Source organism: Dipodomys merriami, unplaced genomic scaffold, assembly GCF_024711535.1.
Source record: "Dipodomys merriami isolate MVZ:Mamm:240054 unplaced genomic scaffold, mDipMer1.0.p SCAF_41, whole genome shotgun sequence".
NCBI lineage: Eukaryota > Metazoa > Chordata > Mammalia > Rodentia > Heteromyidae > Dipodomys > Dipodomys merriami.
This window is the reverse complement of record NW_027205715.1, coordinates 11,072,497-11,081,362: the sequence shown is the minus strand read 5'-3', so window position 1 is coordinate 11,081,362 and position 8,866 is coordinate 11,072,497. Positions and strand designations below refer to the sequence as shown.

General features: G+C 53.7%; 1 protein-coding gene across 6 annotated transcripts in view; it reads right to left on the bottom strand.

Moving 5' to 3' along the window:
• Positions 1-614: 614 nt before the first annotated feature.
• The window catches only part of LOC138806999 (rho family-interacting cell polarization regulator 1-like), a 28,220-nt gene continuing 19,968 nt past the window's right edge, over positions 615-8,866 (bottom strand). For 3 of the 6 annotated variants that reach the window (XM_069992550.1, XM_069992549.1, XM_069992547.1), the window contains exons 2-22: positions 8,576-8,702; positions 8,302-8,454; positions 8,100-8,178; positions 7,426-7,449; positions 7,277-7,330; positions 7,026-7,178; positions 6,861-6,924; positions 6,728-6,771; positions 6,528-6,653; positions 5,960-6,108; positions 5,758-5,887; positions 4,112-5,671; positions 3,908-4,029; positions 2,971-3,103; positions 2,577-2,712; positions 2,282-2,443; positions 1,875-2,033; positions 1,543-1,739; positions 1,369-1,452; positions 1,171-1,261; positions 615-1,029 (exon numbers count right to left, since the gene is read on the bottom strand). In XM_069992550.1, the coding sequence (XP_069848651.1) occupies positions 932-1,029; positions 1,171-1,261; positions 1,369-1,452; positions 1,543-1,739; positions 1,875-2,033; positions 2,282-2,443; positions 2,577-2,712; positions 2,971-3,103; positions 3,908-4,029; positions 4,112-5,671; positions 5,758-5,887; positions 5,960-6,108; positions 6,528-6,653; positions 6,728-6,771; positions 6,861-6,924; positions 7,026-7,178; positions 7,277-7,330; positions 7,426-7,449; positions 8,100-8,178; positions 8,302-8,454; positions 8,576-8,679 (3,822 nt within the window). In that variant the 5' untranslated portion in view covers positions 8,680-8,702 and the 3' untranslated portion in view covers positions 615-931. The other 3 variants (XM_069992548.1, XM_069992551.1, XM_069992552.1) reach the window with 3 other exon arrangements.

Genomic DNA, 8,866 nt, shown 5'->3' with positions numbered 1-8,866 from the left:
GTTCAGCAGGTTTGTTATTCCAGCGAAGCACCTCAGGGAGGAGGTCACAGAGCAGCTATCCTGGTCTCCTGCCTCCCAAGCCCCAGCTCCTCCCCTCTGCAAGGATCTCTCCCTTGATCCCCAGCTTCCAGAATGAGTTCCTTCAGCCTTCCCTGTAGGAAACTGCCAGGGTGGAAGGAACACCCCTAAGTCTGATATCCGGTTATGCAATTCTGCTGCCCTCTTGTGGCCAAAAACTCAGCCACACTATTCGGCATAGGTTTTTTTGTTTGTTTGTTTTTCTCTCCTAGTCACAAACTCAGCCATAATATAGTGTTTGCTTTCTGCTCCATGGCCATAGCCAGTCCAAAACTAGCACCCTTTAGGGCCTTCTCTGGGCCAGCTGTACAGTTGACGCACCCAAGGGTTATAGGTCCCAGGCCCAGATGCTAGCTGACCCTGCTCAGCAATGTCCTCTCTCTTTCCTCTGTTTTCTCCAAGTCCTTTCTGGGCTTTGCTCCACTAAGGTTTCCAGGACAGATGCACATACTGTTGTCACAGCTGGAAGTGTGGATACACCAGTGCCAGGAAGGGCATGCCAGAGGGTGTTGGAGCAGAGGGAGTGGAGCAGGCTGTGTAGGAAAGGCATTTTGCTTTTTATTTTCTGTAAAACTCTGTAAATAAAATACAAAACCAAGGGAAGTGGTGAGGCAGAGGCAAGATGGCCAGGCCCCAGACACTTTGTGGCGAGGGATGTGCTGAGTCGAGGCTGAGAGGCACTTGACTGCAGGCACTGACTCTACCAACCCCAGGGGTAACAGAAGAATATATTAGATTTTCATTGATAGGAATCTGTGGGGAGGGGTGTCTGGAGCCGGCCCTCACCCTCCCGCCAGTGCCTGGTGAGCCCTGAAAGTGGTAAGAAGGGGCTCTGGGAGCCAGTGAGTAGAGTTCAGAATGCAGTGCTGGCCATGCTGCTGGGCCCAAATATGCGGGGTAGGGCATCCAGTGACTCCTCCAGCCGTCGATGGGCAGACTGTCCTTCTTCCCCTGTAATGCATGGGTATGGGGTCAGTCATGGCCCTGGCTCCATCCTTACCCTTCTATTCTTAGACTCAATGCATCCTACTTCTGTTAGCCAGGATGTCCCAGAATCCACTTGAGCCATTATCTCCCATATGCCTGACTCACCACACTGCTGCAGACTTTGCCGGGCAGCTTCTCTTACAGCTTCTGTGTCTGTTTGGCACAGGTACACCAGGGGTTCAATGCCCTCAGGAGCCTATCAAGAAAGAGAACAGTGAAGTGGGCTCAGTGGAATAGGCGGGAAGGGCCTCAGAATGGATGCCAGCAGGGGAGTGAGAGGGTAAGTGGGTTGGCAAGTATCACCTTGATGCAGCCCAGAGCCAGGCATCCAGCCACTCGAGTCTGCACATCTTCATCCTCAAGCTGGTCTAGGAAACACAGCAGGGCCTGGGCAAGGGCAGGAGAGCAGTCTTAGCCAGACATTGAGAGCCCAGGACCACAACCTTCACCCTCAAGAGAGCCTCGCCTGACTCTCACCCTTTCCCGGAAGACAGGGCCCAGTGACAAGCTTCGGAGCTGTGTACTGACAGCAGCCATAACCTTGTTGTTGCCATGGACAAGCAGGGAGCTGAGGGCCCGAAGTCCATCCTTTCGCAGCCGCCCCTCGGGTGCCAACCTCAGGGCCTTCAGCACAACAGCCTGGTCATCAGAGTTCAGATTCTTCACCAGCAACACTGAAAGAAGGGAGCAAAGTTAAGGACTGGGCCAAGATGAAAGGCGAGGAGGTTCATTGGGTTTAGAGGCCTTATCCTCATGTCCTCATCCATACCCTCAGGGCCAAGTAACTGTGGTCAGGGCCACTGTCTCACCTTCCTCAGCAGTCTCTGTCACGTAGGCCTCCATAGAAGGGCTGTCCAAGGCTTCAAAATAACTCCAGAACTGGAAAATGGTGAGCTGTTCCCCAGGGCCTGGTTGGGGCCTCCTGGGCAGTTTCTGCCCCAGGGCATCCTCCAGGAACTTTACACATACTGTAGGAGATGGTGCCATAGCTTGAGTTGGGATAGACCCAGACTTCCAGTTGGAAGATAGTGCTTCTGTCCCAGGCTCTGGTCCAGGGGTTCCCTGTCTACATCCTACCAATCTAGAAATGTGTCTTCAAGTCAGTTTCTCCTCAGTGCTCAGCCCATATGTTAATATGGGCTGACTTAGCCTTTCCAAGGTCCCTGTTGCTGAGAAGCTGAGAGAAGATGGAAGGGCAGGTAAGGAAACCACTTACCAGCCTCAGCCAAGCCTGGCTGACGCAGAGAGAGACGGGCTCCATACTGGCTGCAGAAGGTGAGGAGCACCCGCTCCACTGGACAGATGAAGGGGCTGAGTCCCTCTGAACACTGATCCCAGAAGGTCAGGAAGCCAGGACGAGAGGCTGAGAACTGCACCACTGTGAGGGGATGAGAGAAACTGTGCGCAACCCAGCAGGCAGGCAGGGAGCAGACAGGTGGATAGATAGGTAGAATGAAGTAAGGCAGAAGTCTCAGGTAGACAACATCAGAGCCTGAGCCGGTGTCCTTTACCTTCCTGGGAGGAAATGACGGGGGTCTCCCATAGCCTGCTGAGCTTGCACACTGCCTCAAGTACATGAGCTTCCCGTAGTAGCCGTTCTAGGGCCCATGCTTCCTGGCAGCGCAAGGGCCCAAATGTGCCGAGTTTCTGGAGAACAAGAGTGGCCAAGTAGAACAGGATTCAAGGTAGGACTTAGGAAGGACAGAAACCAGGGACTACAAGATCTAAGATCCAGCATGCATTGGGAGAGACTGAGGATAGGCAGAGAGCAGGAGTTATTCATCCAGCAAGACCTAGAAGTCATGGCAATGGAGTACTAGGGTATAGAAGGCCAGGATTGGAGTGCAGGGTTCTCTGGGGCAAGGGGATAAAAGGGAAGGGAGGGGGAAATACCACTAGCCTCACCAGCAGGAGGCGACTGCAGTGGTACAGGTGTTGAACCAAAGTAGCATCCAGAGCTGGACACCCTGTGCTGAGGTGGTGAGCACTGGGTGAGTCTAGGCTGTCCTCAGTCCTAGCCTCTGGATTGCTTGGGGGCCTGAGAGAGAAATGGAGTCAACCACACTAGAAGCACACATTACCATCTGGTCACCAGAGTTTATTTTTATTAAGCTCCTCCTATCCCCAAATGGAAGAATACACATGCACAGACATCAGACAGTGGGTAAGTTCACAGAAGACTTCCAGGAGGGAGGGGTGTGACCAGCAGGGGTAGAGGGGTCTTTAATCAGTCTTCCCTGTGCCACACCAGCTAGGGGATGCTGGGGCTGGGATAGGTGAGAGTAGGGTTGCAGGGGGGATGGTTTACAAAATGTAGACTGAAAGGAACGCAGAGCATGAGAATGTAACCTGGGAGGCAGTAGAGGAAGGAGGGATCGGGCACGACTTTCAAATAGCAATTGAAAATGGCCACTCTGGGACCTGAGAGACCGGGGTCTCTGGGATAGTCGGGGGTGATGCTGAGAGATGCGGGGTGCCTGAGGTGGCACTGGAGGAGCTTCTTCATAGGGTAGGTCCAAGGTGAGGCCAAAGGAAAGAGGAGGGGTGGAAGGCACACGAGTTGATGGGGACCGGTGGGGGAGGCAGATATTGCAGAGACGAGGAGCAGGGCGGCCAGAAGCACTAGGGACAGATGGTATGAGAGACACCAGCATGAAGGACACATGAGGTATACACGGGAAGAGTGTACACAGACATGCCAGCAAATCCATCTTCATGTGCCCTCCCTGGCTCCACCTCACCCCATCTTGCCTTTCTCCCAACTCACCTGCATCTCCTCTGCCTGGCAATGCCTCACCTCTTGCCCTTTATTATCTCTTCCAGTCTCACCTAGTCCCCTTACCTGTCCCCTGGCCCATCCTTGTCTTCATCCTCATCTTCGTTGAGGAAGCTGAAGCTCTCCAAAGCATGCTCCACAGTGATGCTGAGACTGGAGGCCCGGCTGCGAGTCATGCCTTGTTTCTGCTAGAATTGGGAAGGGAGTCAGAGCTGCTGCCACTAGCTGGTCATCCTCCCAGGCCACCCAGGCCAGCCTAACCTTCCTCACCATGAGCAGACTCTCCAGCCGAGTGACCTCTTGCTCCAGGCCCTGGAGCTCAGGAAACTGGCCACGATAGTCGTCCAGGGCAGACATTAGGGTGCCCAGCGCTTCCTCCAGCCTCCTGTCTCCAGCTCCTCCAGTTGTTACTGGGGCTGGAACTTGAGTAGCTGTGGCCAAGTTAAGTTCTGAATGTTGGGGTGCAGGGGCTATGGGTGAGTGAGGAGGGCTTAAGCTCTTAAGGTTGGGCTCTGGAGGGTCTGGGTCAGGGTTTGTGAGGGGCTTCCAGTCAGAACAGGCATGACTCTGGAAGGAGGTACTGGGTACTACAGTGTCTGCCTGAATACAAGGAGCCAAGGCTGGGTTGTTGCAGGGCAGGGGTTTGGTGATGGGGAGTGTGACATCTCCAGAGGGACTGGAGAACACCTCAAGGTCCGGAGAGGAGGAAGGGCTTACAGTTGTAAGAGTGGGACTGGGGGTGGTTTCAACTTGGTTCATAGCATTGGGGGTAGGACTTGCGTTAGTTGACATTCTTGCTTTGTGGGTGGGGCTTGCGGGAGTGGGGCTTACAGTAGTATGGGTAGGGCTTGTAGGAGTGGTGCTTGCAGTGGTATGAGTGGAGTTTGTAGGAGTGGGGCTTGCAGTGGTATGAGTGGGGTTTGTAGGAGTGGGGCTTGCAGTGGTATGGGTGGGGGTTGTGGGTGTGAGGTTTGCAGTGGTATGGGTGGGTCTTGGAGTAGTGTGGGTGGGGCATATAGTGGTATGGGTACAGTTTAGGGTGGCATGGGTGGGGCTTGCAGTAGTATGGGTGATATTTGTGGTGGTATGTGTGAGGCTTGGTATAGTGTAGGTAGGGCTTGTGATGAGCTGGGATTGGCCTGTAGTATCAGAGATAGGGCTTATAGTAGTGAGGGTAGAAAGCACAGGCTTGTGTACAGAACCTCTAGTAATAGAAGTGAGGTTTTGAATACTGTTAACAGGGCTTATGGCACTATGGATGGAGCTTATAGTGGTGTTTGGGCTTCCCGGCCCAGAAGGGCCAGAGTTTGTGGTCTTATCAACTGAGTCAGGATGTGCAGATGGTGCATGGTCCATAGATGTGGGGGCAGGACTGGGTGTGTTGAGGGTGAGGCTTGTGGCAGAATGGCAAGTGTCTAGAGCAAGTGGAGTAGTACTAGGGTGCTCCCCATGGGTGGGATTTGGACATATAGGCAGGCTAGGTCTTGGGACCAGGCTCTCTGAGCCCGTAGCTTCCACTGAAGCCTCAGCCAAGGCAGCATCAACACTGGCCTCACTGATGTGGCTCAAGGTCCGACTGTAGGGAGCATGCCCATTGGCCAAGGCTGGAGCCACAGCTCCCTCCTCATCCACGGGCCCAGAACGGGGCTTCTCAGGCTTGCGGAAGGCAACTTGAATGGGCAGGGGCTCAGGCTGCTGCACCAGAGGCCTTGGGATTGATGAGTGGCGGGCAGTGCCTGAGAGCTGTGGACTAGATGAGTCGTCTGAAGATTCAGATGACAAGGACCATGCTGTCCCATTTTCCAGATCCTCCTGCCGCCGAAGCATGTTCTGAGAAAGAGGGAAGGGCATTTCAGGATTACCTTTGAAAAGCCTCTAGGAGATAGAAAGGTCTGGGTCAGGGTTATGACTCTCACATAAAAGGCCTGTTCCCGAAGCGAAGGGGTGTCTGGTGGGCTCTGGCTATAGGTGGAGAAGCGCTTGGTAACATTGGAAGCTTTGTTGACAGTTGAGGCAGCTGAAGGCTGGTCATCCTTATCAAAGGGGCTAAGGAGTAAATAGGCTGTTAGCTATGCCATCATCTTCCTGGCCCTGCCCCTAACCCTTAAGCCCACCAACCTCCATATGACTTCTAGGCTGAGCTTGATGGTGCCAAGGTCGTTGATGTCCACAGCCACAACCTGAGGCAGGGCAGCAAACAGGTCCTTGGTTTCACAGGAGACACTTCCCACAACTACATGGTTGGCCAGGCCCTTCAATTCTGTCACCTGTAGAAAAGAGTACATGATAGGATCATAAGGGTGCAAGGGCTATGAGCAATCGAGGCCTGAATCTTCACAGAGATTACAGGATGGTCACAGGGATATGAGACCATGGAGGCTTAAAGCCATTTGGGAACATGAAGATCATAGAGGTCCAAGTTGGTGGGTCATTGAGGTTATGGGAGTCATGGCTCCTGAGGGGTATCAAATATTCATAGGGTCAAAAGATTATATGGAAATCACAGTCAGGAGGCCTTGAAGTATAGGAATTACAACGGTTGTTCTTGAAGCCTCAAATTTCATGAGGAAATCATAGAGCCAGGAAGGGAGACCACAGGAATAAAGGTCTCAGGGTCAAGAGGGTCACAGGGGTTCATGGGGTTTACAGGACCAAGGTATCTTAGGGACCTGGACACATATATCACCTTAATGGACAGGAATTCTGTGAGCAGAGGAAGAAAGATGGTTTCTTCGCTGTCCCAAACCTGTTTTCCACTACTCTCAATACGGCCTCGCAGTTTCCAGCGCTGACGGCCATATTTCATGCAGATCTGGGGAAATAGGATGAGTCAGCCCTTGGGGTTGCAACCCTTCCATTTCAGCCCTCCCATGTACATCCTCATACCTCATACTGATCACCGACACACAGCCTTGCAAAGCCAGCTAGCCCTGCAAGTAGGGGGAGAAGTAGATGAGCCATGTTGGGGAGCTAGAACATAATTCCTTCTTACCTCCCACTAGTCTCCACAACTTGGTACCTTTCATCCGGAGATGAAACTCTCCCAGCTGTGCCTCTAGCTCACTCTCCAGCAGACACATGCTCTGAGAAGGAGGAGTGGGGAAAGGAATGAATAAAGAACCAATCCCCACTCACCAGCCCTGCCACACCCCATGTCTCTACCTGAGCAGCACTCATCTCTCACCTCTGTATATTCTCGATGCCCCCGAGTGGCCTCAGCCAGGCTGTCCCGGGCCTCTCTGCTTCCTGGGGACCCAGTGCTATAGGCTCGAACCATGTTGTAGGCACCATCTCGGAGACGCCGCTGGACACAGTATGCCTCATACAATTCATCGATCTGGCAAGGTGACATGAGGTTCTCACTTGGCCTAGAAACCTCATTTTCCTAAACTGTCCAAACCTCCATCCCACTCCAATTGCATGCTGCACAAGTACCTTGCTGGCATGGAACTCCAATCGTCTCAGGAAGCGTTCAATGGACTTGACTTGCTGGGGGAGAGGTGAGTCAGGAGAGGCCTGAGGCCCAAGGCCCTTTTCCCTCCCCAGGAGCCAACCCCTTCCATCACCATTCAATAAACATTTACCTTGTCCAGGTCATACAAGAAACCCTACGGGGGAGATAAAAAGGGGTACTTAGGAGGTATGTGGAAGACCTTACCCAGGTTACTTGCCCACCCAGACCCATCCTTCAAGACAGCAAAAAAAGGTTTCCTCCTCTGTTAATCCCTGACTTCTTTTTCCATGAAGAACTGTGACTCTCTTCAGTACCATTGTAATATAATCTGCTGTCATGTCTGGGTCTAACACCCTCCTCTCCCACTCCACACACTTGAAGCATCTGTGAGCAGATACTGGGTCTTAAGCAGAAAGTGTGCCTCCCTAGCTGGTGGCTCATGTCTGTAATCCTAGGTATTCAGGAGGCTGAGATCTGAGGATGGTGGTTCAAAGCCAGACCAGGCAGGAAAGTCTTATCTCCAATTAACCGCCAGAAATCTGGAATGGTGCTGTGGCTCAAAATAGTAGAGCACTGGGGAAAAAGCTCAGGGACAGAGCCCAGGCCCTGAATTGAAGTCCCATGACCAATTGACCAGGCAGAATGGAAAGAATGGGGATAGAAACATCCTCAACCAGCCTTTCCTTATACTACCTTTCTACACACATCTGGACCTAGTCACCCCAGAAAACAGATTGTCATGCAGGGTTGGCCTGGCCAAGCCCCAACACCCCAAAGGCAAGGGGCACCCCTACTACCACTCACCAAGCGGGAATTCCTCTTGGACTCCTTTATCTGCCCCTGGAGTTTCTCCTGCTCCTGCTGGTGCACTTCCAAGTAGGCCCTGGGAAGAGGTGACAAAAGTTAGTTTACAGACAGGCTGTCCCTCAGCTTCCTACTACGTCAGCCTTCGGGTATGGGGCCGGGTTAGGAGTAGGGGGATTGTTGCTGGGAAGGAGTTGCTTACGTCAGGCCTCGCTTAAGAGCGGCATACACCAGATCCAGCCGCTCAGGCTGTGGGACTTTGGGGGCCGCATGAGCCACAGAGAACATCCTGGACACTCGGGAGAGTGTTAGGGTCTTCCGTGGGGGCCCTGGTGGGCTGAAGACCCTAGAGGTCCTGAAATAAAAAATAAGCTGCCTTCAGAAAGGGGCGAACAAGAGTCCCCCAAGCCCTCACTGCACATCCACTCCCGACCCCATCTGACTCTCGACCCCCTTTACCCCCCTCCACCGCGTACCTGGGCCCGCGCTCGTGGCTGCCGAGGACGCCTGCGAAGGACTGGCTCCTATTGACCCGGGCGCTGAGCAGGCGGCGCTGTGGCCGCACCGACAGGGACATCATGGAATGAGTCCGCGCGGGGCTCCCTGGGGGTGGCGGGGGTGTGTGTCCAGTCGGGTCCCTGAGGCCCCCTCCCCGCGGCCGGGTCCCAGGTCCCTCCCCCGAGGCCGGGTCCCAGATCTTGTCCCTAGAAACAACTGCCCCAGTGGGCTCCAGCTTCACTACTCTTAGCCTGGCCGGCCCTGGCGTT